This window comes from Aptenodytes patagonicus, chromosome 6 (genome assembly GCF_965638725.1).
Source record: "Aptenodytes patagonicus chromosome 6, bAptPat1.pri.cur, whole genome shotgun sequence".
NCBI classification, from domain to species: domain Eukaryota; kingdom Metazoa; phylum Chordata; class Aves; order Sphenisciformes; family Spheniscidae; genus Aptenodytes; species Aptenodytes patagonicus.
This window is the reverse complement of record NC_134954.1, coordinates 33,611,466-33,639,334: the sequence shown is the minus strand read 5'-3', so window position 1 is coordinate 33,639,334 and position 27,869 is coordinate 33,611,466. Positions and strand designations below refer to the sequence as shown.

Sequence of the window (27,869 nt, the reverse complement as noted above, 5' to 3'; positions counted from 1 at the left end):
GGTAAGGACAAAACCAATTCCCAATTGTGATGCAGTAGAGAATTGAGTATTCCTGAGGTCTGGGGAGAAGTTCTTCGTCTACCTGGCACTATGCCCAACCTCCATCATTCTCCAAAAAAAGTGGGGGGTTTAATTTCACTTACAAACATACTGTAGTTTGACAGTTATAAGTGCATCCCTTAATATCTGCAATTAATGAAATAAATCATATTCCCACATCAGTTTTTACCACATGATCCAAGATTCAAACCACCTTCTTGAGGTGGTAAAGACTAAGACTATGGATACCTCAAGTATCAGATAATGTACCTCATTGGAAAATAAATCTTGTTAAGACACTTAGCTTGAGCATCTATGTCACCTTTAGGAAACTACAATTGCCATTTTGGCCTTAAAAGTACAATGCAGAACATAAACGCAGCAACCCACTTTACAAGGTGTGTTTCCTTTTCCCAAGCACCTGAGATCAGTCAAAGCAAATCAAATGTCCAATCTGCTGCATTGCCGAGTGACCCTCTTAGGGAGTTGAGACTCATTTGCCAATTTAAATAGAAATAAAAACAGCGATCTGTATACACAGCAGCATGAACTCTTATTTCAGCATTATTGCATGCTGCTTTAAACTAATCCCCCAAAGCAAACGGCGGGAGAAGCCCAGCACGCTCCCTGAAAAACCTAAAGCCTCACAACACATTTGTTCCAACAACATCAGTTGATCCACAGCATGTCTCCTTCTTTGCCTCAGGAAAAAAGTTATCCTCAGAAGTTAATGGTTTAAGGCTTTCCTCTCGATTTGTAACTTTTATGCACTCAGTCAAAAGCATCTGATATTTAATCATGCAGCTTTTGCTGAGAATAGCAGCGAAGCATATAACTTAAAGCCAGAAAGCACAGTCACTTCGACTTGGAATAAGACATTCCAGTAACTTAAGACACAACTATCAAACCAAACTTTTAGTTCACCATGCAAGTAAAGCAAAGCATTTGAATTTTCTTGGTTACTCATATGCTGAAGTCTATTACCTTCCATGTTAAAAAGAAATGTCTTTCCATTTTGATACTACCCACCAAAACTACAAGATAGATACTGTTTCATCAGTTTGTCTGTGCTGAAAGCCTACAGACAGCAAGACAGAATCACAGCAGAAAAATGCTACCTTTTAGCTAGGTTAACACACAACTCTGTACACAAAGTCACACATGCACAACCAGCAGAAAAAGGCAGTAAGAGACTTGTTCCAAACATACTGCATTGGCTCTTGAAAACAATGATCGCTACCCAAGTCAATACTTACTGTGTATACGCAAGCTCAGAATTTACCTAGATGCACTTATACACTAGGTACAGATAATGTGCTCAGATTCCCTACACCTGAATTACCCAAATTTAATCCCCCAGCAAACAAACGAAAAAGCACATTCCCAGCGTGCTCTATTGTTGCCCTCTCTCCCAGAAATCTGAAACAAGATGGCTGTTTAGAGAGTCAGTTTTATCATTTCAAATGATATAGTTTGATACACAGTTCAAAAAGGCACAACGATAAAAGCTTGAATAGGATGATTGCTATTAATGTTTCAAGATGCAATTGTCTTATGCAATACTTGAGTTTTTTCAGCTTTGGTCATTTATGCCTAAATATCAGAACTATACTATTATTCTTTTGATGTATTGAAATAATACAACATACACCCAAACTCCCCTCCTCAAGAGCTTGACTTAATTATTTACTTGCATGGAGGTCCCCAGATGCTGGATCTCCTAAGTCTGTTTCAACAAAATAGCTAAGTAAAAGGAGTGAATGGTATTCAAATAGTTTTCAGAGTGACTATCACTGTTTCCAAGTTGTAGCTTGATATAATTCTTTGTCAAGTCTTGTACTACAATCCACTTTTGCTCCTTGTCATGAGCTATTTGTACATCTGCAGGAAGGCTCACATTATTAAGAAGAGGCTAGTACACAGCAGTGATTCACCCTCATCTTATCACTAAGCTGGCAAGTTAAAGAAAAGTGAACTAATAATGACACTCCTTCCATAATAAGGAGCCAAAGAAGGTTGATCATTGATGTGCCTGCCATTTTTCTGTCATCAAGTAGGAGAAAACAGGTACGTTAAGCAGGAAAAACAGCTGTAGTCTTATATTCGCAATAGCAAACAGTGCTTTTACAGCACATTCATTTTTCAACTCATTTGTCTCAGACTTCAGTAGCAACAGAAGTGTTAAAATACTATTGTTACCTCAGCTCTAAAATTGAGTATAGCTTCTCCTATAAGATGTAGTCCTATGATAGCATTGTCCCCCCCAACATACTTGATACCAGCATTTAAGGAGTTGCAAAGTTAGAGGGCTCCAAGAAAAGAATGGCCATGACAGATAATACCACCAAGTGGAGTCCCACATCAGTTAATGACAGATGCCTTAATATTGATCAACTACCAATGCATCTACTGGCGGAACTAAGCTCGTGAACTACAGAACATGTGAAGGCAGTTTTTACTACAGTTAACAGCCTAAATGACAGCATCTAAAATTGTTTGGCTACTTAGCATGAATTTCATACAAAGAAAATCGAATGGAAGTGTATGCTTTTAAGCTGTTGACTTTGCAACTCCGTGAAATGCAAGAACCTGAAAGTAACCAATTTTTAGCATTTTTATCCAATGAGGAAAAAATAATTAACCAATATCACACAGAACTGTTTTACCCAGTATCACATCTAACTTAGAATATTACAAGGAAAGAAATCTGTGCAAAAAGTATCGACGTGTCAATTTAGGACCCAATTTAGGAATGTTTAGTAGTTGGTCGCTTAGGATTAGATACAACTCCTGTAGTTGAATATAAAGAATTGCTGCTGCTGGAAGGCCAGTTTTAATTCCACATTATTTCAACAGTCATTGGTCCAGCAAGTGTGTCCTGACACTCCTATAATAGAACTTGAAGCCTAAAAAGAGAGTTTACATCACCAAAAAATCCAAAGCGTTGGGAAGACAGTGCCACGCTGTATCGAAAAGAAAGTTGTGAGAATAAGTAATAGTGTCTTCACTTCACTGAAATAAGTCTCAAATTGCTTTAGACTCCAACTAGGTTCTCCTCCAGACCTGTCAAAACTCTCTTGAACAGGAAAGTATTACCTGAGCTGTTCAAGGAGCACATGTTGGTCGGAGTTACAGTTTAAAGCAGCCTGACCTAATGAGACTATATTCTTTTCTTTAAAGGGTGCAGTTCTTCTGCTGGAAGGAACTATTCCAGCAAAAAGTTACTTAATATTTTCTCACGCCAGCCACGTGCCAACCACATGACAATTCCTCACTCTCAGTGAAAAAGCTGAGTACCTTCAACTCAAAAGGTTTTGTGATTTGGGGAGTACCATTGTAACACTCAGCTCTTTGCAGCAAAATTGGACTGCAACAGCCGCAATTCTAAGTTCTTCCTACGTGCAATATGGCATTACCACATAGGTTTAAAAGCCGGTATCAGTGAGAAATAGTTAGATAAAGGAGGTTTACCAAAAATACAACCTGGTGGAGTTGTACTCTAAAGGAGTGAGGAGGTTTTTTTAAAAATACATGCGATTTTTAATATTTAAGAGTTGGTTGAAGAGCCCTCAGAACAGAAGAGACTTAAAACATACACTTTTTCTAGATAAATCTTTCCCATGAATCAGATCTACTGGTTTCATGACTCAGTGTCCAATGTAAGTTAGGCAGCAAATTGTCTATGAAAATTTTACTCATCAGCTCTGCTTTTGAAATACATTTGCAGGCTGCTATTTTGGTTTTAAAGTCTTCATGATTGACAAATGAACTGAGCTACAGTTAGGTAACACAAATCATTAGTACATTAAAAGACTAACACAAGTCACATGCTATGAAGATAATGACATATAGTGCTTCACATACAGTGCCTCACATCCTTCTCCCACTTCAACACAAACGTGGCTGCATCACTATATCCCAAGCATCTTATTCAAGAAAGATATTTATACCATATAAACATGTATTAATTACCACTTTTAAAAAAAAAAGTGTTCTGCTGAAGACACCACAGAAATCCAAACAGCAGTAGCACGGAGAAAGGAACAGTGGTGCCTGTGCCGCATCCTTCCCACAATATATATTAGTAAGTTTCCATCTCTTCAGCGAAAGAGGAGAGCAAAGGGGCAGGACTCCCAGGAGGGGACAACCCAGACTCCAAGAAGCCGACAACCACACACCATAATTTCAATAAGGTCACAAATACAACAGAGAATACACACAAAACTCTACCACACACTTAGTCCCCAGCTAAGTCTCTGCATCCGACTATGTTCTTTAATACGTGACAAGCACTGACAGTCTCAGTGACTCGCTACACAAGATGCTAGAGGGGTTTTTTTGCCCCCTCCCCCCTAAAATGTTAACAGCATTAAACATTACATCTGTCTATTCAAGCTGCATTGCTTAAGAGTCAGACGAATAATGCAGTCTTTCAAGTAACAATCGCAATAGCAGCTTTTCCAGCAGGACTTTTTTACTACATATAATTTAAGGACAAGATAGGCCAACAACACAAGATGGTTTTAAGCAGCTATTTCAGCTGCTGTACATCATACTCTGCTAGCCTGAATCCCTTCCAAAACAGTGGCAATTTCAATTGCAAAAGCACACAAAGCAAAGCTTAGTAAGTCATTATGCAAGATAACTCAAAAATTTCTTCTCAAAATACATATTCTCAGCCAATACTGTTTGTTCTTTTTAACTCCAGCGACAAGAAAAATATCTGCAGACTTCCCAATACTGACAATTTTTTCCTATTTTGCACATCCTAAGCAGCTCAAGAGTCTCTGCAGTGCTCCTAGGGGGATAGAAGCATATAAATCTAAGCTTAGAAGACTGTTATCTCCATCTTGCCTTCAAACCTGTTTTCACACTGCTGCATAAACAGACTACCGCTCTGTAATCCAGTTGCACACCTTGTTTACCCACTTAGCACCACTGAACCGGAACCCATACTTCAAATGTCTCCATCAGAAACTGCACAGAGCACCGAAGGAAAAAAAAAAAAAAAATCTCATTTTCTCCAACCCTTCCACAGGCAAAGCGAGCATCATCCTTCCCACCTGAACCCAGTCCTAACAAGACTGCTGCTTTGCCTGCACGTCAGCAGCGGGCAAGTAGCAAAACAACTTCTCCCCGCAGCCCCGAGTGCCTTTCCAGCCGCGCTCTCAACAAACGCACCTCTCGCTTGGCTGCAAAGGAAAGGCACACCAAGGGGCCACCCTGGGCACTCAGCGCAGAGGAACCGACGGGGACCAGGCCAAGACACACACACACACACACCCCCCACCCAAAAAGCCTGCCACGGGGGGCGTGGAGGAAGGGAAGGCAGCCAGGAGGGCGCAGGCAGCTGCTCCGAACGAGCCCGCCAGTGCCCCGCAGGCCCGGCCACCGGCTTGCGGGGGGAGGGCGCAGGGCGCGACCCCCGCCGCCTGCTCCTCTGCCCGCCGCGACGGAGCCGCCGGCTCACCTTCGATAGCGATGACATGCTCGCGGATCTGGTTCTGCAGCACCGGCTCCTCCACCCGCTCCAGCAGCTCGTAGATGGAGTAGATGTTGGGGTGCACCGACTCGAAGCGCTGGATCTCGGCCCGGATGGCTGCCGAGTTGGCCAGCTGCTGCTGGTAGTTCATGGCGCGGCCGCTCCCCTCCGCCGCCGTCGCCCGCTCCGGCCCGGCGCCTTCCCCCTCCCCTCCCCGCACCGAGACCCCCGCGCAGGCCGGCGGGAGGCGGCGGGGGGAGGCGGGGCGCGCAGGGGGCGAGCCCCGGCCGCCGCCGCCTCACTCACCGGACCCCCCGCCGACCGCCCCGGGCCGGGCCGGCAGCAGCCCTTCGCCTCGCAGCCCGCAAGGGGCGCCGCCGCCGTTCTCCGCCGGCTGTCACTTCATCGCGGCGGCGGGGCAGGGCAAGCCGGCCGCCCCCGGCCCCATGGAGGGCGGCAGCGCGGCGGGCGCCGCTAAGCTCCCGGCCGGCCCCCGCCGCCGCCTCAACTCCGCAGCGGCGGCCGGTCCCGCCGCCCCCCGCGCGCGCCGACAGCCAATGGCCGGCCCTTCCTCAGCCTCGCGCCCCCAGCCGAGCCTGGCTCTCGTGCCCGGCGCCCCGCGCGCGGTGGACTGGCGGCAGCGCACGCGGCACCGCTCTCACCGGGACGACCCTCCCCCCCAGCCTCCCGCACGCTCGCCCCGCTACCCCCCTACGTCCTTCTCCTCTGCCCGCTTCACGCGCACGCAGGCCACGCCCCCGGGTTACGTCACCGCGCAGGCCGCTGGCCACGCCCCGCACAGCTTCCCCTCGCCCGCGCCGTGCCCGCCGCGCGGCACGCTGGGAAATGTAGTCGGGGGGGGGGGCGGCGCGCTGAGGTAGCGCGAGGGTCGCGCTCCTCCGCGGCGCGATGGCGGCCGGCCCGGTCGGTCCCCCGCCTCCCCTCAGGGCGGCTGTCCCCTCAGCCGCCTCTGCGGGAGACTTGGAACGCGGTGCTTGCCCCGTGGGTGGCCCCGTGCGCCCAGCAGCCGCTCGCCCCACACGCAAGTGGAGGAAGACCCCCGGTGCGGGGGGCAGGCCGCGGCGCGGGCCGGCCGGCGCCCTCGGGGCCTGACGGCGGGCGGGCCGGCGGGGCTGCTGGCGAAGCCCCTCACCGTGAGCCTGGGCGTGGCCCGTGGACCCCCCGCACCGCTGCCGAGCACCGCACGGCCACTGGAGTCCTGGAAAGGATCGAATTAGGAGGTTTGTGCATAAAGTGCTCTATCCAAATTACTTACAACTGTAGTGGTTGCAATAGCTGTGTCGGTGCTCACAAGGCACTAACCCGTGCAAGTCTTCACAAAATCATAGCTGCATCTCATCATACATCATCGAACGTGTAAAATACCGCATTGCCCTGAAAGTTTTGTCACGATCCCAACCAAAGACACAGCAGTGCTGAAAACAACAGCATTTTCAGTCAAAAAGCCTGGAATAGTCATAAATATCTCATTTACTGTAAATAAATGATGGTGTAATGAAGTGTTGCTGTCATTAGCATAAACAATTGTTATTAGCAATATCATTTGCAAACCAGCTATACACAGAGTTAGGCATTCACCTCAATGAATCCATTTTTAGGATCAATATTTTATGGATTTAAACTCCAAAGCTGTAAAACGTGGAGCAAACTTTAATACAGAAATCAGTTCAGCATAAGGACACCTTGGTAAGGAATAGTCTCAGGAAAAACATATCCACCTATTCTACTGACATATACCACAGCAATAAATAGAATAATTTCAGTATTTTTTTTTTCCCCAAAAAAACCCACTTAAATGAAATGTCATTATTTGGATACACAGCTCTGGCCTGGCACGGCTGAGAAGCAGCTATGCTTCTTTCTTGGTGCGGTTGTTTACTTTATGTTACCTGCAACTACCTTTTTCGTGTTTCAACAATATTTTATCTTTTTGAGTAATCTTTGTCTCGAGTGTTGGCTACTTGGTAATGATAGGTCTTAAGGACAGAAGAGGTAAAGGTTTTTGAAAACTTAATGCTTTATCAAATTCATTGATCTATATTAAAAAAAATTCAAACTGCTTTGTTTTGTTTCGTTTCTATTTAAGAAGATCTGGGAATGTAAAAGTGATGCATATCATGTGATCTCCAGGGTGGAAATAGCTGTTCTGCTACTGTAACTGAATTCTTAACCTAAACAGCTTAAGAGAAAAAAAACTTGGTAAGCTTGGCAGCAAGAGGAAGAATGGGAGTATCATAAAAACCAGTGCTTAATTGTATCGTGTCATAGCAGGCATTTGTTCTCTGGCTTATCTACTGATGCTCTGTTGCACATCTTCCTTGTAAACCCATGGTGACCTGACAGAGCTGAATGAAGGCTGCAGGGAGATCCTTCGATTAATGGCTGTGGTGCTGCTTCTATCAGTCACCTCTAAGTGAATTCTGTCACATAATATGTGAGCTATTATGCCTGAGGTAAGCAGTTGCTACCAATTTATGCCATACACATAGTAACTAGTATCTGATATTCAAATAGTCCCAGTAACAGCTGGGCATTAAGCTTCTTGATGTGATGGCTCACACCAAAAAACAAACTATAGCGGTGACAAAGGAAGCTGTGATATGAGATTGAGTTTTTGGATACTCCTGAATGTGTTACTTGAAGATCAGACGTACCTAGTTAACAGCAAGTAGCCTTCACCCTCACATGAATATGAAATGAACTGTCTTTATGTCTGCAGCCAGTAAAGGGGACAGGGATGGGTCTGAGGGACCTCTGGAGCCTGACCTCCCTGTCTGGGTCAGTGCCTGTGAATTCTACCAGAAATACTTCCGAGGATGTTATCTGCAGATGGGAACATGGTGGGGACACAGTAAAAGGGAGGGAGGACACGACACGGTAGCTTGTCACCACATGCCCAAGGTGTCAGCAGTGTGGGGTGGTCTCAGTGGTGATTTCCCCTGTCCCCTTGCAGGTGGGGAAGTTGCAACCAGTAAAAGTGAGCTGATTGTTTCAGTTGCCAAAGGGAGCTTATTTTTCCCCAGATAATCACTTACTGCAAATTTTCCCATTCCAATTCTCAGATAGGGAAGTCTTTAATTCAAGCTGAGGAACTAAAGCTTTCTCAGCACTGGTTGCTCTCTACTGCAAAAGTTGTCTTCTGCTTATTTGAACAGTTGAGGGGGAGAGGGTAAATATGGTCATAGATACCTGTGTCGTCTTCCCTCTTCCTTCTCAACAAAAATAAGTACAATTTTTATTAGCTTTCTTGTTTTTATTTTCTAATCCTAGTAGGAAACTCTTGAGTGGACAAAAAAAAAAAAGCAGGAAGAATGTAGTCTCTGCTTCCATTTGTGAGTGCCACCCAGGGTATTAGCAAAGATAAAAACTTGGGAAATGTAAGAGGATTTTTGCTTTCATTTACCTTAAACTGAATAAGCTAATGGTATGTAGAAAGCTAGTAAATGAAAGCTGTAATTCTCCCCTTTTCCTCCCTCTATCCTGGTCTCGAGCAGAAGCATTACCTCACATTACTTATCTTTCCAGAAAACACCAAAGCGAGCAGCAGACTAAAGGTTAGGCAATAGCTTCTGTTGTATGTGGGACTGATTGTTTCCACTGCTGCCATACGCTTTATATTCTTCCATCTCTAAAATTCATGGCAGGCTAAGATGTGGAAAACAACTCCCAGAGTAGTCTCAACTGTAAATGAATGCAACTACTATACACAAATAATTGGAGCATTAAAACCCTGTGTTAATATAAAGCCTTTCTGTAATACTCTGATCCATAGACCTTCTGTGAAGCTTTTGCTACCCTGATTTTTTGCTACATAATAGCTTGCGTATAAGCTTTGTAAAGTTAAAGCAAAATATAAGCTACTGTTGCAACTTGCGTAGATTTCTCATGTAAGGCTGTAGCAATAAGTAGTATTTTCCTGTGCTTGCAGCTGAGATTCGCCTGAAATGCTGCTTGTGATGCAGAGAGTGATGCTGGATACATCTCTTTGCTCTTAAACTCTGTTCTAGAGTCTGGCAGTGCTCCATCATCCTTTAATGTGAATTGGCAAAGAGAATGACTTTGGCGCCACTGCTGTGAGCATTAACGAATCTAGATTTGTTTTTCTTTGGTCTGGGACATGGCTAGCTTGGGCACTTTACAGCTTCTCTGGGTCTGCTTTTGTCAAAGGCAAGATGACCACTGTAATTGGTGCTCGTCTCCAACTCTGGGGAGGTCATGAGACTCAGACAATTTTCACAAGTATAGAAGGGCTGATGGGCTTTGAGTAAAGCCTACAGAGTGGTCCCAGCCCCAGTGTAGGTTAGCCTTCTGTCACTGGTTTTCCTTTCTGAGGGGAAAAGCTTTCCAAGGGTGAAGCTTGGGAGACAGTCCTGAAGGGCAAAGGGGTCCAGGAAGGCTGGACAATCTTCAAGAAGGAAGTCTTAAAGGCGCAGGAGCAGGCTGTCCCTGTATGCCGTAAGAACAGCTGGGGAAGACGACCGGCCTGGCTGAACGGGGAGCTCTTGCTGGGACTCAGGAAAAAAAGGAGAGTTTACCACTTGTGGAAGAAGGGGCAGGCGACTCAAGAAGAGTACAGGGATCTCGTTAGGTCGTGCAGAGAGGAAATGAGAAAGGCAAAAGCCCAGCTAGAACGCAATCTGGCCACTGTTGTTAAAGACAACTAAAAATGTTTTTACAAATATATTAATGACAAGAAGAGAGCCAAGAGAGCCCCATCCTTTATTGGATGCGGGGGGGAACATTGTCACCGAGGATGAGGAAAAGGCTGAGGTACTCAATGCCTTCTTTGCCTCAGTCTTTAATAGGCAGACCAGTTATCCTCAGGGTACTCAGCCCCCTGAGCTGGAAGACAGGGATGGTGAGCAGGATGAACCCCCCATAATCCAAGAGGAAGCAGTTAACGACCTGCTACGCCACCTGGATGCTCACAAGTCTATGGGGTCGGATGGGATCCACCCGAGGGTGCTGAGGGAGCTGGCGGAGGAGCTTGCCAAGCCACTCTCCATCATTTATCAGCAGTCCTGGTTAACGGGGGAGGTCCCGGACGACTGGAGGCTTGCCAATGTGACGCCCATCCACAAGAAGGGCCGGAAGGAGGATCCGGGGAACTACAGTCCTGTCAGCCTGACCTCGGTGCCGGGGAAGATTATGGAGCGGTTCATCTTGAGGGTGCTCACAAGGCATGTGCGGGACAACCAGGGGATCGGGCCCAGCCAGCATGGATTCATGGAAGGCAGGTCCTGCTTGACCAACCTGATCTCCTTCTATGACCAGGTGACCCGCCTAGTGGATGAGGGAAAGGCTGTGGATGTGGTCTCCCTGGACTTCAGTAAGGCCTTTGACACCGTCTCCCACAGCATTCTCCTAGAGAAGCTGGCGGCTCACGGCTTAGGCAGGTGTACTCTGCGCTGGGTCAAAAACTGTCTGGACGGCCGGGCCCAGAGAGTTGTGGTGAATGGAGTTCAATCCAGTTGGCGGCCGGTCCTGAGCGGTGTTCCCCAGGGCTCAGTTCTGGGGCTGGCCTTGTTCAATATCTTTATCGATGATCTGGATGAGGGGATTGAGTGCACCCTCAGTAAGTTTGCAGACGACACCAAGTTGGGCGGGAGCGTTGATCTGCTCAAGGGTAGGAAGGCTCTGCAGAGGGACCTGGACAGGCTGGATCGATGGGCCGAGGCCAACTGTATGAGATTCAACAAGGCCAAGTGCCGGGTCCTGCACTTGGGTCACAACAACCCCATGCAGCACTACAGGCTTGGGGAAGAGTGGCTGGAAAGCTGCCTGTTGGAAAAGGACCTGGGGGTGTTGGTTGACAGCCGGCTGAACATGAGCCGGCAGTGTGCCCAGGCGGCCAAGAAGGCCAATGGCATCCTGGCCTGTATCAGAAACAGTGTGGCCAGCAGGAGTAGGGAAGTGATCGTGCCCCTGTACTCGGCACTGGTGAGGCCGCACCTCCAATACTGTGTTCAGTTTTGGGCCCCTCACTACAAGAAGGGCATTGAGGTGCTGGAGTGTGTCCAGAGAAGAGCAACGAAGCTGGTGAAGGGTCTGGAGAACAAATCTTATGAGGAGCGGCTGAGGGAACTGGGGTTGTTTAGCCTGGAGAAAAGGAGGCTGAGGGGAGACCTTATCGCACTCTACAACTATCTGAAAGGAGGTTGTAGCGAGGTGGGTGTCGGTCTCTTCTTCCAAGTAACAAGCTACAGGACAAGAGGAAATGGCCTCAAGTTGCGCCAGGGGAGGTTTAGATTGGACGTAAGGAAAAATTTCTGTACTGAAAGAGTGGTTAAACATTGGAACAGTCTGCCCAGGGAAGTGGTTGAGTCACCATCCCTGGAAGCATTTAAAAGATGTGTAGATGCAGCACTTAGGGACATGGTTTAGTGGGCATGGTGGTGTTGGGTTGACGGTTGGACTTGATGATCTTAGAGGTCTTTTCCAACCTTAATGATTCTATGATTCTAAGCTTCCCACTGCTCCATGCTCCCATGCAGTTAGTTCCGTGCTTAGGTCTATAACAAAGTTCCATCTGTGCCGACCTCCTACTCCTCCTCCCCATCTGGCAAATCCACTCATTGCCGTGACTACAGAAAGCTAAATCGGGTGGTTTCATTCTGATTTCGGTACCTTATTCCTTGAAGGTATTCAGTAACTGGAAAGCAGCATTGAATCAACATCTCAAACAGCTCTAGCTCCTATCAGATGACTGTGTGTATCCACTTCATGCTATTCCCTGTCTGTCCACCATGGCCTAACCCTACAGAAAGTGTAGGAAAGAATTTTGAGGATATGCAATTGACGAACTTGGACTTAAGGCATATGGACAATTAAATTTTGCTTTTGGAACTGAGCCCAAATGTGTCAGTAAAAACAAGCAGCAGAGTTTGACTTTAATGGAAGTATGATTGTAGAAAAGTTGATTGAGCGGGGGGGGGGAGGGAAAACGTTGAAGCATCCTATCCCAATCAAACAGGATTTAATATAAATACACTCAAATATCACAGATAGCTAGACAGAGAGGCTCATTTGCAGACTTAGCAGAAAGGGGATTAACTGAGAAGACTGAGAACATAAGGACTCCTAGACCATCCAAGAGAAGTTGTAAGAGAAGTCTAGCTGATAGTTTTAAGCAACATTTCACTTAACTTGGACTGTTTCAGTGTCTGTTCATGATCTTAAACCCTGGCTGTTCATGTGATTACTGTTGGTATGAGTAGTGTTTTGTTTAATATGCAGGGTGTGACTGGAAAAATACAGGAGACAGAGTGTTAAGAGATGCATCTTTGTGCCTACTAATACTGACATTGCCATAAAGACTGAGATCAAACCCATATGGAAAACAGATATGGAAACATCAAGTTTTCCGGAATTATCTTTGTCATATTCTGCAGTGAAATGTCAGTATAAAAACTTAAATAGGTTAAGCTTCCTCTGGCAACAAATTGGGATGAAATTCTGTTATTTTACTGGGTAAAGATTTGGGTCAGTCAGTTACTATTACAGAGTGATTAGATTGCTCAAGAGGCTTTGAAACAAATGTAACTAATGAATTAACCTCATTCACAGAGTGTGAAATCTGTTCTAGGAGAAATGCCAACTAGTTCAAACAATACTAATTATGGAGTAGCAACAACAAGCAGTTGTCGAAGCTGTAGCTCATTCCTCAGTGTTCCTGTCATAACTGGGAAAATGCTGTTTTGTACCAAATCTGCTTGAAAAAAGGTGGGATGGCAAAAGCAACCTGCATTTCTGAAGGTGGGAGCGCAGATCAAATCCCTTGCAAGGTCAAATTATCGTACTTTAAGGGCCTTCTACTCAGAAGTGAACTACATACTAGCATTCTGCTGCAGAGCAATGAACTAGCAATAACTGTATGTGTTCACCATATGGGGAAAGTTGTCCTAGAGTCACCTCTCGATTCTAGCCCCAGGGACTTGGATTTTCACTAACCTGAAATTTTCGGAAATGCTAAAATGAACCACCACTTAAACTGCTCAAGGTTTGGCTCCGTGTTAATCTAAGTTTCACTGTAAAACCATTTACAGTATTTACAGATTTGCAGAACTATTATCTTCATTAAACCAAAGACATTGTTCAGATCTGGAGTTGTGCTGTAGCTTTGCTCAGGCTGATAATGGTCTGTGTTCTAGTTTTAAAGCAGGGACTTAAAATGATTGCAGTGAAAATAAGTGGCTTTTTCAGATGAAGAAAGAAAGATGGTTTTAAGTCCTAAGTTCTACCCATGCTATCCAAAGCTTAGACAGCTTCATTTCAGCAAAGACTTGAATCATGTGCAGTAAAAAACTTGTTCAATTGCAGGTTATGTGATATTGGTACCCCTGAGTCAGGGCTCAGCCAACATCCTGAATTTTATACCGTTCAGTCTATCAGTGACAGCTTCATATGCCACTTCCGAGATACTCAGCACTTTATTGAGCTCTTATCATGGCTAAATATGATTACACTGAAAGTGTCTCTGAGCTTGTTGCTGTTGTCACTTTCTTGACAGAAAATCAATATTTGATTCACCACATAATTCCATGTTAAGCTCAGATCTCACTTCAGCTGTGGTATGCTGACAGGGCTTTAAAAGTTATGGAAAATTGTAGGCTCAATTGTTACCTTTGAACTTTCAGGCACGTGCTATTGATTTCATGCAGAAAAACCACAGGAGAGGTCACGCTAGATTAGTTCAAACTAATCTTTTAGAACAATTACCTTAATTTTGAATAACATATTCTATGCATAATGCTGTAACATCCAGTGATAAGGAATGAAGAAACAGGATAAGAAATTGATATAGTAAAGTCAAAACAACTAGGTCTGGCAAGACTGTGACCTGGACGCTATGCTACGAGGACCTGTAGCTAACCATCATGGAAGATCATGATCCCAGGACTGTCACAGTGAGATGTACCTGTTGCTGAGACACTAAGCATGCTCCATTACTGAAGGTCTAAAGAGCAGTATGGATATTCTTGGTGTCAGGTAGTGATCTGCCCTTGTTCTTCCCTGTCCCGCTCCAGAAAAGGAAGGTAGCAAAAGAGTCTTCACAGACTTTGTGCTGCCACAAATGCTCCCTTCAGTCTGAAGGCAAGAATGAAATCAGAACCTCACCTTTCTGGTGAGGATCCTACGTGACTTGTTTTAAGAGCATGACATTGTGCAAGTGGCTAACCCAACATCCCCTAATGTGGATCCTAGGTCACAGATTGCACAGTTTAAATAGCAACTTGAAATATACAGCTGCAGAACATAGCTATGTATCTCAACATTTGTCTGGTAAGAAAGCAAAACATTTTCTTTGGTGTCATGGGGAGGAGTGTGAGCCATTACTAATCAGTAAAGGTATGCAAAAGAGCATGAAAACAAAGCTGAGGATGGTAGTCGGGGCTGGTCACGGTACTTCCCTACAATTCAGATGAGAAATCTTCTTTTTGCCCTCAACACTAGTGTGTGCTGTGGCAGGGAAAGTGCTGCTTGTGAATACTAACATCAGAAAAACAGCCTGCAGTGGACTGTAGCTTGAGAAGGGAGTAGCAGGCACTCAACTGTAGCTGTGCAACAGGCTGCCTGGCCAAGAAGAAGAGTGCTGTCAGGCAACACTGAATTCTGTGGGAAGACGTGGTGGGTATGTAGAATTGCCACTTTAATTCTTGTGCTCTCAGGATGGCTATGGACTCCCAGCAGCAACACCTGTAGTACAGCCCTGCTGCTTGTTACAAACAGGTCTGGCCGTGTACTAAAGACAGTAGTTCTACTGATGGTGTTTATTCATGTATGTATTTGACATCAGCATAACTTGAAATTGCCTTTCTTCAGAACTTGCCCTTCAAAATCAGCGATATTTACCTGACATAGTAACTCCAGCCCTTCAGCTTTCCCATGTGAGAAATTCCCCCATAGGATGACTTGCATGCTGTAGCAGCACAGTCGGCCCCTTGTCCCCAGTGGACAGTATTCCTGAACACTGCACTGTGTCAGAAAGGGGTCCCCGAAGGGCTGTCATCTAGGACATGGTCACCACAGAAGCTGGTGGTATTTACTGTGTGTCTGTGTTAGTTCTTTGAGCTGCTTAACAGTTCACTGATAACAACTCACATTTTTGCAGCTCAAGGAGTGTCATGGCAAAGACGGGGCTCCCATGGTCTGCTTGCACTGCAGTGCAGTCTGTGGAAAGATCCCAGGAAGAATTCCCTGGAAAACGTCTGGTATTCACAGCTTGTATGCATCGCCTTGTATGCCCCCTTTCTGTAGCTGTAGCTTCCTCATAAAGATGTAATAAAATCCCATGGGCTCTTTGTCTAGAGACAAGGAAGGTCTCCTGGCACATTCCCACCGTCACATTTTGCTTATGGTTTGACCAGGTTTGTCTGACCTGGTTCTGTTTCTGTTCATAAACTGGGCTTAATGGTGAAGTCCTGGACATGTTCCCAGCTGCTAAAGCCAGGCTATTCCCTCTGCAGTAATTAATTGCAGTTCAAAAGCCCTTCACCAGCTATGTATCATAACATTAACATAAAAAAAGATGTTCTCTGTGATTCTAAGCTTTGAACAAGCTTCTCATGGTGGCGAGACTTGTATTCAGGATCACAAGGGCGCCATGGGACCCTGCTCATCAGTTGCTTGCTGCTAAGTACATACTGAACTGGAAAATCTCTTTCCTGTGTACCTATTACAGAACTGTTATCACAGAATAAAATGAAGCTTTGGATTGTTTTTACTACGCTGGGTGTGATTTTTCATTCCAGTGTAACTTTCCATCATTTGCAAAACATAATTTGGGAACAAGTATGATAAATTGAAATTTGATACCCAATAATAATTTGAATACCATGAGGCTCCTGGAGAGTGCTTAACAATTATTACAGAGAGGGAGAATCATTAGCACTAACCATCTAGCAAAGAGGCAACTTCTGGTTGAACTAAGGGTACCTAAATCATACTCATTAGATCTAAATCATGTAAAGGGCACAGTAAAGAAATGTCCTGTTTTCTATGTAGGGTTAGCTTCATCCAGAAATGCTTCGGACTTGTCCAAATCTCAGGTCACCGTCCATGAACATGTACATGAATTTACTGGGTCAGTAAGTTAAAACTACACAAAGGACCTCAGGTCCTAATCTTTCAAAGCTTCCCTAGCTCTTACAGCTTAAAAAGCAAGTTTCCTTGTAGTGCTTGCTGTTAGGAATATGCAACCTGCAGCTCAAAATGTTGTGTCTGATCCCCCTTAATAGTTGAACTCTGTCTCAATATGCCATTTAGTACACGCATCTTTAACAGAGAGAGCAGGAGACTACTGTAAAACCTATTGATTCTACTGCTTTAGAAAAAGCAAGAGGTTTGAATTCCCCTGGAACAAATATTCATGTGTTTAAGTTAGCTACTGATTATGTGAATTGTAGAGGAATGCCTCCTTCTGGCGTTGCAGTTCCTGTGATGGTTCCTTTGAGATTTCCTGGACCTGAACCGTGTCAGCTGCACTTGCTTCCAGCTTACTGAGAAGCATGGAGCTACCACCACGAGCTGGTACAGAATTCAAACTGGGAGCTGCTGGGTGCCTGCCCTCGTGAGGAAGGGTTTTCTGAAATGTTGCAGTTTGGGGAGGGTAAGTTGCTCCTAGTCAAGGTGCACAACCTGAGGTATATGTTTGATATCACTCAATCAACATAGTTTCCAGCAGAGGCCAGAAATCCTGTGTAAAGAGTGCTTCTTCACATGGATGGAAGTGACTACTTTAGAAATTACAATGAATCCTCCCCTGCATAATTTATATCCCCTTTTTCAAAACAAATGGCATAATTTCTTTTATGTCCAGTTCTAGCACCTCAGCAGCATTACTTGTTGCTCATTAGCTCGTGTGCAACCATTGAAGCAAGCCAGAGGATGAGATTTTAAATCCTAAGGTTACAAAAAATTAATACAGCGTTTTTGTTGAGAGGGTCTCAGCCCTGCCCCCACAGCCTTCCACTGCGGAGTGCTCAGAGGCACCAGAAACGGATCCTTCAGCAGAGAAGCCCTGTGTAAAATCGACTTGTCTTACTGTCTGCTAGTAAGAAGGCAAAGAATACGGATGACCTTGCTAGTGTGCTTAGGAGGGGAAGGAATATCTTGTGCTTGGGTTGTATTGTATGTTAAAGCAAGACAAACTAACTGGAAGTGAAGAGGAATGGAAGAGTTTGAAAAATAAGCAGGATCGGGGCCTTAAGGAGCTGCTAGCAATTGATAATACTGCCATCAGCTCTACACTGAAAAGGGAAACTTCCAAAAGTCGGACATTGCTCATAGGTGCTGTTTCTGTAACTGCCACAATAATCAGCTGAAGACTGATGTCAGGGCTCAGATGTATGGGCTCAGATGTATTTTGTCTGCTGGAAAACATTTCCTCTACTTTGTAGAGGCTGCTTAGATCCCTTCTGCTGCCCTTGAGTTATTTGCAAAGTTTGCTTTAGCTTGCCTGACACCTGGAGAGGGAAGGGCTGGCCCCTTGGCCAACATCTGAAGCTGGACAGTGTGTTAAAAGGAGAGGTCAAGTGTGGTTCAGTAGCTTTCAAAAGAGGTCTTGGGTATTTTAAGCACAACACTTCATTTAAAGTCAAAAGACTGAATTGTGACACCCTTCAAAGAAAGCTAAGTTGTTAGTTTTAGGACAGTTCCTGTGGCACTGTCATGTCCCTGAAAGTGTTCCTAAGGCAGCAAAACTGCCACATATCTGCAGTGTGGAATGGGTTGCTTTCAAAGCATACAAAGCTGAAACACCTCAAAGCTTAGCTTGATCTTATCTTGTCTACAGTTTCAACTTGTGTCACTACTTTGAAATGCAAGATAAAATGTAGACTTAGGTCTCCTTGAACTCAACTGACCTGAGGAAACTACAGACATGATGGACCTGTATTTTGCAGATAGGGGACTAGGATGCAGGCATGTCTCTGCCCTTTGTCCTTAGTTCAATACAGAATGCAACAGACTGCTATTGACCCAGATCTCAAGGGTCAAAAAACAGGGGAGTTTTGGCACTAGTTTTCTGAATAGTAGGCTGGATAAAGTAAGATGAAAGTATGTCATGGATTCTTACTTGCTCCTTTTCAATCGTCTGAGCTCTCACAGGTATGACTGCCTCATTATCCTCGGGCCCTCAGCTGAATTTTGATGACCTGTGTGGGAAGTGTTTAAAGCTACCACTACAGACTCCTCAGTGCTCCAGACAAGGCTGCAAAGTCTTCGTTGCATCAGAAAGATTCAAAGTCAAATCAGCCATCATAAAATTTAATAAAGCAAGTGAAAAAATTATGCTGTGGTCTCCAGTAGCAGGACTTCACGTACACTGTCTTGAGAACTGTAAATGCTTATTTATGGTTTTATCTATTCACTATTTGATTTGAAAAAGGTGTAGTAGACCTTTAAATATTCCCTGAGCAATTCTGGGGGGACCTGTAGTGTTAAGCTATATGTAACCTGGGATAGAGTACTCTCAAAGCTGAGAGAAACCATTGCAGCAGTGGTTCTGTTTCTTAGACTGGAAAATGGGATAGAAAGCTCATTCCTTGTACAGATGACAAACACATGTGCACATCTGCTGGAGCTATGCATGCTAAATAGACCTGGAATTGCCGTTGCCTGGCAGAACATGAAATCTGGATGGCAAATGGTTATCTAACATGAAATACTTGGCAGAAGTCTCAAAAGCTAATTTCAGCTCTATACTTTGTTCTTTAAGGGAAATAGGTTTAATTGGAAGCTAATACTTTTGTTAGAAGTATCATGCTCAAGAGGACAAAAATATTACTGTTTTTTAGGAATAGCATAGGTCCTGTAGGTGCAAGTCATGGTCTGTTGGAATTAACAGAGGTAAAATCTCAAGCAAGGACTTCAGGATGTTGGTAATCAATGGCAAGCTAAATTGCATATATCAAAAACTTTGCTTCATGGCTCTCAAGTCTAAATAAAGTTGTGACTTCAGTTAAGAATGTACTCCAAGGATGTACTAGTCCTGCCAGTAAACTTGGTTGTTTGATGCTAATCTGAATAACTTATGTGGATGGAAACAATTGATTTCATGGCCTGAGACCCCACCTTTGGGAGACAGGGTTCAAATTTCTAGGGTAAGGAACAGTAGCCTCTGGGTTTGTAAAGCTTAGGGGGCACGCTGTTCTGCAAATACTCACACTGGTTTTTGGGTTACTGCTTTAGGAGCCAGGTTAGGCTCTGTAAGGTATCAAGGTCTGCTAATGGTTAGAAAAACAGTGAAGAGCACAGCTTCAGTAGTGATTAAATTTACATGCTAGTTCTGCATTCTTTGATTAAATCGACTATTCCTGGCAGAGTGAAGGACCTAGTCTTTTCTCTAGGGTTATGGCTGGAATCCATCGAATGTTACAATACTCATGGCAGCCTGTTCTTTCTTGGGTGCCTAATCTCAAGCAGAAAGCATGAAGCAGTACCTCTGCATCTTAGATCTTGTGAAAACAATACCAAAAGGAAGTGTGCCTTTAAGTGAAAATGGGGAAACAGCTAGGAATGGCAGAGTAAAGTGAAGCAACTTCATAACCAAAACAGCATTACAGCATTGCAAAGAAATACAGGGGAGTGAAGAGTCACTCCCCAGAAAACTTCCCTCTGTAACAGCCAATTAATTTACTGTGGCAAGAGTGAGCGGTCTTAGAGTGACTTGGAGTTTCCCCTATTGCAGTAACAAAAACAAAGATGTAATAGAGTTGTTGGTTCCTCTAAACAGTCTGCATAGAAACCTTTCAAAGGGATTTTTTATTGCATAGCTGTAGGGGCAATCACCACTGCCTCTGATGTTAGAAGCAAAACCAGAATCAACTTGGAAGTGTAGTATTTAGTGGGAAATGGGGCAGTTAGTTACACAGAATACAGGAATTGATCACATTTGTCTAAGGCTGTCTTTGTAACAGGACTGATAAAAGGCAGTCAGTAACGCTGTTCCTGCAGGAGAGTCCAGGAGCTGTGTATGACCACCTTCTGGTTGAGACCCTGTACCTGCTCTGGAGAGACATTTGAAACTTGATCCAAAATTCTGGTTCAGTGTTTAGATGTTTGTGGGAAGCGTTCAGAGCAAAACAGACGTGAAAGCTATGTAATAGATGGGTCAGTTCTGGGCCTGTAAGGACAAAACATGGCACACACATGAACTTGCAGCATTCCAATGGTTATGAACCTTCAACTGCAATGCACACGTTATGTATCACCTGGCACACAAATGCACCAGGAAAGGAGTCTGGCCTGTTGTGGCCACTGGCACAGAGCACTGGGCTAGCATTTGCCTTTGGAAGGTTAGTTGTCTTCTTTTGCTAGACAGCTGGGTGACAGTAAGCAGGTTTTTTTCTGTGTAAAAATGGAATACTGAAACCACTTGTAAAGTGTTTCAAAATGTAATGAGAGAGAAATCTGAGATGTCTATCAGATAGAAGTGCATCTGACTTGTTGCTCTACTGTATAGGTTGCAGAGATAATCAGGTTCAATATCATTAATCATATCTGATCTATATTGAAACATGTGGCAAGGGTGTGGGCAATGTAAGGAATGAAACAAACTTGGGGTCTTTTCCAAGTGGGGGATACCAACAGGCTTGCATCCTGTTTCCACCTCAGTCTCCTGGGGCAGATTGTCTGGAAATAGTTAATCAAATGCTTGCTTGGATATGTATAAAGGGCTCAACATTCAAATTGTATGGCCCATGGGTGTTGTAAATCAGCATAACCTGAAAGAAGAAAATGAACTGTAAACCTGGTAAAAGTGCTCTAAACTGCTCTCAGCTGCTTCAAAGTACCTGTGTAACAGCAATAGAAACAGGGCATCATTGCAAAGAAAATCAGCCCAGCAATGGTCAAATTGTGCTTGGTAATGAGTATAATATAAAAGAAGGTGCTGAAGAAGTGCAAGGTGGGGAATAATTCAGTATGCACATGGTTGAGCAGGACTTTTTGGCCCTGAAGAGGTTAATTCTCCAATAAGAGGTTACTGGTTATCTGGCAGCTGAGGTTAATGGAGATCTTGTGGAGGTTTTGTGACTAATGCTAGCATTAAAGTAATGGTCAACTTTTAGTCCTGCTTTTATCCATGATGCAATAAGCTTTAATAAAACTATGAATTTGTCAGAGATCTCAGATTTTATTAATTATCTGAAAAATTGTAATAATTTGGCATAATGCATATGATGGAAGAGCACCTTTTGTGTCTTGCCAGCCTCTTTCCATCAAAAGGAACCTGCTGTTTGAAGTAAGAAGACACTGGAGTTCATAGTGCCAGTTGATATGATCAGTCCCAGCATAAGCTTCATTGGGGTGTCTAGTCAGCAGGCTGCCTTCTGAAGAGTCCTGATGGTGATACTCACTTCAGCATTAATAAATGGTAAAAATGTGTTAAAAGTTGACTGGATCAGTTCTCGACAAGCTAATGATGAACTCTTGCAAGCAAGTAGTTATCTCTGTGAATTAGACTTTAGACTTCAACTCTTCCAGGTGAAAGAAAGAAAACATCCCAATACTTTACATCAGCTTTTGCTCTGGGACAAACAGTTTCTCTTGTCTCATGTAAACTACTTGCAGGTATCTAGTGTACAATATCCTTGCAAAGATTAAAAAGGATAAAAAATAACTGGAGAAGCTATTTAAGAGTTCCACATCCTTAGGTGCTTTTTCGGGGGGGGGAGATTTTCTTGCAAGCAAGTCAGTTGTGAGGACACAATTTTAAGCCTGAAAACAATGGATTTGGAGACTACTGAAACTTTGCCAGCAAAAGCTTTCTCTAAACACAGCCTAAACTTAGTGAAGGTTCTCGTTGGTTTTAACCAGGCGTTACATTTCATCTGCTTAGCACTGGCAGCTGTACTGCTACAGCCCAGTAGCATATTTCCTGCAAAGCAACCAGAGAAAACCCATTTTTTTGTTAGAAATGACTAGGTGCAATTGGTTTATGTTGGCACTAGTGAACTCGCTGATGAAATATGAATCTATACTATTCTTATCAATCTGTCTCCTCTTCATCTTAGTAATGCCCAGGGTAGAGCTATCAGGGCCCTGAGGGTATTAATAGTCTGCAATGGCTTTGAGCAGCCTCACTTAGGGCCTTCTCTCCCACACCCCTGGCTATGGACCCAGGAGCCCATTCAAGCTCAGTCCAGGGCCTTCACTCACTGCCTTGGTAGAGCGCTGGTCTCCAGCTCAGCCACGTCTGTGCCAAGGCCCATGCCTGGCCATGGACCCTGGTGATCTTGACCCTAATGTATGGATTGACTTTCTGGCTTGACCTTGGACCTGTCTTATCACTATGGACCTGCCTGGTGGTCACTAGGCTATGTCTGATGCAGGTTACCCTCATTGGGCCCACCCTGACATGTATCTTGACTTCCCAGCTTGACCTTGGACCTGCCTCATTGCCACAAACGTGTCTGGCCATTTGGACTAGTTGGTGCTCCCTGGTAAGAGCCTGGCAGGACAGCACTGGCAAAACCCCATTCCATTGCAAGGATTATTCTGTTTTTCAAATCTGGTGTGATGCTCTTTCTTGTTAAAGCTTCCTGGCACGTGTAAACCAGGAAGCTAGCATGGTTAATTTTCAGTGTTTTCAGTGAAGAGCTTACTGATGTCAGTGAAGTTTGTCACCGTATTTTTTTTTAGCTTGTTCCAAATCACTTGTTTGAGGCCAGGGAAGTGAGGACTGAGGCTGAACAGTTGAACCACTAAGGTTGCAGCCATGCTGCCGAGACGGGAAAGCAGCAGAAGCAATTCAGTGTGGTCACCTCCTGTGTTTACCCGCTCTTAATTTTCATGCGTAATGAGCTCTCTTCAGACGATTTAGCATTCTGAAATGAGCTTTTGGTTAGTTCTATGGAAACATGAGCTCTGTGGCAACCAAGCACAAAAAGGGAATTGAACAGAACATTATGCTACTTTGCATAAATCCATAGTACATGTGCATTTGAATACTGCATGTGGTATCTAACAGCAGGAATGGAAAGAGCTCAGAAGGATAAGTGAAGCTACAGATCTGCTTCAATATTTTTTTTTAAGTTGGGACTTCTTAGGTAAGTTATTAAATACAGAAAAACATATCTGAGCTGAAGCTGCTTGTGGCTGGGGGAGTCATGATGTGATTCCTTTTATGTTTTTAGCTAGGCAACTTCTTTTGGCCACACCAAAATAGGCTGTTAGACTGAATTAACCTTTCCTGTGATCTGGCAAGGTGGTTAGTGATGCAGTGAAGTACTGCTGAGCACTTCTAAGGGGTTATAAGACAAGGACTATTTCTCAGTCTTAGTGTTAGGTTGGATGCTGATTAATTTGGGTTGGTCAAGGGAATGGACAGACACGCCTGTTTAAAATTTGGCAACATGCAGCTTGCCACCACTAGTTAGGAGGACATACTAATTTTCTGAAAACAGAACTCTAACCGCATCCAAAGAGAAAAGTATGCACTATATAAAAAATATACACTTAGTCTCTAGCACTCTGATAAACTCATTCTGGCTGATCAAGCATACAGTGACATTTGACTGACCTTGTCAGCTGGAGGGCTGAATGGATAAAATAAATGAGCTTTCAGTCTCTGACTGAACATATTTAATATGCTGGGTAGGAGGTCAGTATGACTCATCCTTTCCATTTGCTGGATAGCCTGGTATTTGTAGAGAAAAATCTGTCCTTCTGTTGAATGCTTCCAGAGATGTAATGCTTCTTGGTACTTGAATCCACTACAGGTGCCTTTCCAAACTGATACCCCATTTCTGTAAAGCTGCCACACCTTAGTGTGGCTCTCTGAAAATGATTTAGTGTGAGTATTGTGGTTTGGTCCTAAAGAGCAAGGATTCCCTCGTACCACAAGGCCAGTAGCTGACTGCATTCCTTAACATGCCATGGGCCCCTGCAGCTTGAGAGTGCACCTGTCTGGATCCTACTATCCAGATTATGGAGTTGCTTCTAGAAGGTACCCTAACTTGCTCCTTACCTAAATAACACTGCCCTGGATGTGGAAAGTTGCACGTGGCTTTTGTGCTTAACCAAACACTGCATCTAATTTAATGAGACTGTCTGATACCAGACTTGAAGAAGGCAGCAGGCTCAGTACAGGTCTAATGCTGTCCAGGTAACAGCAAACTCTGAGAAGAAACAGTAATCAGCTCTTACTGCCTCACTGAGAGTGTGCTTCAGTTTAATAACCTGCTTCTAAAAAAAGGTCCCTGAGGAAACAGTACACTGTACATCAAGATCTCTATAGGAGTTTAATTAGGTGGTGCCCTTCGAGAAACATACTTGCTTTTTTGCAAGTCTCTTTAAGAACTGGGCCTCTAGTTCCTAATTATCTTGTCCTTTTTCACTGGGACAGCTAAAAAACTATGATCTGAGCTGGGTGAATGAATGCAGTAAAGTGATGTTCTTAAATGCAATCAGCCACCCATTGCTCTGACAAAATGTGTGATAATGTAATAACACAACCTTGCAAGAGATCGACATGAACATAAGAATTCTGCAAAATGTTTGCAGAAGTTTGCCAGGAATTAATCAAGTTAGCTTTACCTTGTAAGATGATATAGCTCCTCCATGCTCCACCTGAAGCTTTAAGTGATTTCTAAATGAGCATGACGTTAAGTGAGCAGAAACCTAACCAGTAATTGATAGATCTAGTTGCATGTCCCTGTCACCACACTGTCTCTGATACGCAGACCAGATTGAGCCACGGAGCCCTTAGTGCAGCTTCTAAATAGCTTTAACTGTACTACAGTGATGTTAGAGGCCTCATTATGCTAACAGTTATGAAAGTTGAACCCCCAAAGTGAGAAAGTAGTGCAATAATAACGTAAAATTTATCCAGCACCTTGGCCATTATTAGCTCGCATAGGAAGGCTAAATGCAAAAAGGAGACAGAGGATTACTGTATGCAAATGGCTAATCTTTTTTTTTTTTTTTTTTTTTTTGGTCCCAGCTGTCTAGACAGCTAGACAAATGCCAGGTTAATTTTTCAAGACACTGACTGCAAGATGTTTTAACATTTCATCCTTTATCATGGGTGCAATCTGCCCAGATTGTCTGGTAGTTATTGATCCTATATCCAACAGACTTGCAGGTTTTTCAAGGTTATATCACTTGATAAAGTAAAAAGTATCCCTGTCCAAGATTATACTGAGTTCGGTATGTTTCTGTGTTGATGACTGAAATATAAAGGTGGCTGAGGTTGTGGAGATAGTATAGGAGCAATGAAACCCTTGAACAGATTGGTCTGAATGACAGCTGTAAGTCCAGATACTTCTTGTACTAATGTAAGTGTTCTTGGACTTAAAACTTAGAAGTGAAACAGAAGGATAGTTCAGAAAAATTGTAATACTCAAGATTAAGGTATACACATACTACATGTGAAATGAGAGTATAGAGAAACATGGGTATATTCTCATAGCTGTGCAACTCTGTCTCACCCTTCTCCCTCCCAGTTCTGCTGTTGTTGTCAATCTTCTCCAATCTGGTGCATGAAGAAATGTTTTCTAGGTGCGAGAGCAAACATCAGACTTCACCAATATGTTTCTCTGCGCCTTGTGTCTGTTGCTTTGATGCCCTGCTGCAGCTAGCGAAGGCTGCAGTCCTGTTCAGGTCTTAGTTTCTGCCTCTGACAGACTCCACCAAGCCCTGACTGGAGTCTTAGTACGTGAAATCCAAAAGGTGGCTACTGGGGAAAAACTTTCCAGGACAAAAGCCCAGTGTAGTCCATGCTGCTTTGCTTGAGAGGGTTGTGTTTGGATGAAGCAATGGCATTTGGCACAATATCATGGAGCAGGAGGCAGTGGCACTGTAGACATATGATGGATAACAAGCTTTAGCCCAGAGCAGTTGCTCACATCAGACCTATGGAAATTCATACAGTATATGATTAACACTTGCTAGCAAGCAGAATCTTAAAAAGCTGTTCACAAAGAGAGAAGGAAAGCTCATAATGGTTCATAGTGATAGCTCTTACAGAGAACATGCTATCCAGCACTTCATATGAAGCCATCTGCCACACTGTGAGAGCGCAATGGAGCCGCATTGTAATTCCTAATGTGGGGTATGACCTGCAATGTAGCAGATAGAAACATGGGTATGACATTCCTTCGATGTAGCTGGGATTGTTACCCCCCCAGAGTCCATAAGCAACATGTAAATGTGCTCTGTCAGTAGTTTGTTGCCCAATCTTGGGGTGTAACAGCTGAAACCGCTTCATGGTCTACTACAGAAGCAGCAAAGATGCTTCCCTAGCAGCTCCCATGAGTCGCAGACCATATTCTGTGCCTGTGCCCTTTCCAGAATTCATGAGGAAGACTTAGACATGCTGCATTATTGCATCTTAAACACTAGCGATCTGACTAGCACCAGGAGATTTCCCCCTTGGGTAGATCATCTACGTAGGGAAGCAGTTAAGCACAAACTTCTATACATTTAGTAGCATAAATAATGACAGCACCCAGGTTTGGTATGAGAGGGAGCACCAGTTATGGTTTGTTGAAGCATCAAATTGGAAGATGGAACTGGATACTGTGTGCTGGAAATAATTAGCTGATTGGCTTTTATGCTATACTCTAAATTTGTTTTCACTGTTCAAGCAAAACCACTCCCCTATCCTTACCCAAAAGAAAACTAGTACTTTAGTGCAGAGAAATTAGCCCTGAATACAACTTTATTTATTAGCATAGTGCAGTACAAGCATAGAAACATAGTAGCGTGACCTGAATGAATGGTGAGCTGAAAACCTTGTCATGTAATCTTTTCTGCAGCCAACACTTACTAGTGCTCCAGCGTAGTCTAGTCTGTATATGTTTCCATTTAAATTTTCTATCAATTTCCTTACACAAGCTCAACACTAAGTATCTTTTATGTGAGATGCCAGCTGACTTCACTAGTAAATGATCACATCTTTATTACTTCATGCTCAGCCATACATTCCTTCAGCCTCTGACCCTGTTGCTTGCTTCCATTCTCCTTAGGGTGCCTGGTTTGCATTTTAACTTGAGTTTTGACTGCCGTTGTGTTCCCTGAACTGTTAATAACAGCTATATGTTGGAAGAGCTGACTCGTATTGCAGCTGTGCTTTTTCAGCAGGACAGACTTTCTTGGCTGGGGGGGGGACCCCAGAAGTTAATTTCTAAATAATCAATGAATAGAGAATATCCCAAGTAGAAGTCTGCCCTGGCTTCAATGAGAGCCAGGAATTTACTCATATTAAGTGAAGTAATGTTTATTCTCGAAGGTCAGGAAACTGCTTTATCTCCCGTAAAGATACTTGAGAGATGTGAGCAGGGAGTCTAATCTACCGTATGGGAATGCTATGGTGGTAGTCAAC

At 44.0% G+C, this 27,869-nt stretch overlaps 1 protein-coding gene across 4 annotated transcripts in view; it reads right to left on the bottom strand.

Annotated features, from left to right (window-relative positions):
• Positions 1–5,695, bottom strand: part of AGAP1 (ArfGAP with GTPase domain, ankyrin repeat and PH domain 1) — a 392,763-nt gene extending 387,068 nt beyond the window's left edge. For all 4 annotated transcript variants that reach the window (XM_076342039.1, XM_076342040.1, XM_076342041.1 and 1 more), the window contains exon 1: positions 5,510–5,695. In XM_076342039.1, the coding sequence (XP_076198154.1) occupies positions 5,510–5,672 (163 nt within the window). In that variant the 5' untranslated portion in view covers positions 5,673–5,695. The remainder of the gene's footprint in view (positions 1–5,509) is intronic.
• Between the last annotated feature and the right edge of the window lie 22,174 nt (positions 5,696–27,869).